Source organism: Pseudogymnoascus verrucosus, assembly GCF_001662655.1.
Source record: "Pseudogymnoascus verrucosus strain UAMH 10579 unplaced genomic scaffold scaffold_91, whole genome shotgun sequence".
Taxonomy (NCBI): domain Eukaryota; kingdom Fungi; phylum Ascomycota; class Leotiomycetes; order Thelebolales; family Thelebolaceae; genus Pseudogymnoascus; species Pseudogymnoascus verrucosus.
In genome coordinates, this window is record NW_017263742.1 from 1 (window position 1) to 572 (window position 572).

A 572-nucleotide genomic window follows, 5' to 3' on the forward strand; every position below is an offset into this window, starting at 1 on the left:
GNCTGTACCTCCCTCCTCCACTCCTTCTCCCCACCCTCCCCTATCGCCGGATGCCTCATCAACATACTCCTCCCCAGTCTCCTATCCCTTTTCGTCAGTGTCAAAATCCCCGGAACCTCCCCGCCATCTTCACTTCTCCCATTCTGCGTGCCGATGGCACTCTCGAGTTTTACACCCAGCCATCGCAGGCCGGAGACTGCTAGCCCGTCATTCTGGTGCGCTAGACTCGCTGAACCGTGGGCGTAGGTGCTTAGGATTGATATTCCGTGCGGATCATAATCTGTGAGTACGTAAATCGGTGGACAGCCTCGCGTCGAGGACAGGAGATGCAGAAGCGCGCGGGTCGCGATGTCGGGGTATCCCTTTGCGGTGATGAGCAGACCAGGGCCGGCGCGGGATGTGCGAGCGTGGTGCGTGGTAGAGAGGGTGCGAAAAGTGGCTTCTTTTTCAATGACGAGGATCCAATTGCAGATCGGGAAGGAGAGGCGTGATATATCTTTTGTGTTTGGTACGAGGATGCCCTGGGGAGTTGTCAGTATTGTCTTAGACGGGCGAAAAGGCGCGGGGGGGGG

General features: G+C 57.6%; 1 protein-coding gene across 1 annotated transcript in view; it reads right to left on the reverse strand.

Moving 5' to 3' along the window:
• Positions 1-8: 8 nt before the first annotated feature.
• The window catches only part of VE01_10591 (uncharacterized protein), a gene marked incomplete at both ends in the record, with an annotated part of 1,362 nt that continues 798 nt past the window's right edge, over positions 9-572 (reverse strand). Inside the window, one exon of the mRNA XM_018279985.1 lies at positions 9-521. Within this exon, the coding sequence (XP_018125111.1) occupies positions 9-521 (513 nt within the window). The remainder of the gene's footprint in view (positions 522-572) is intronic.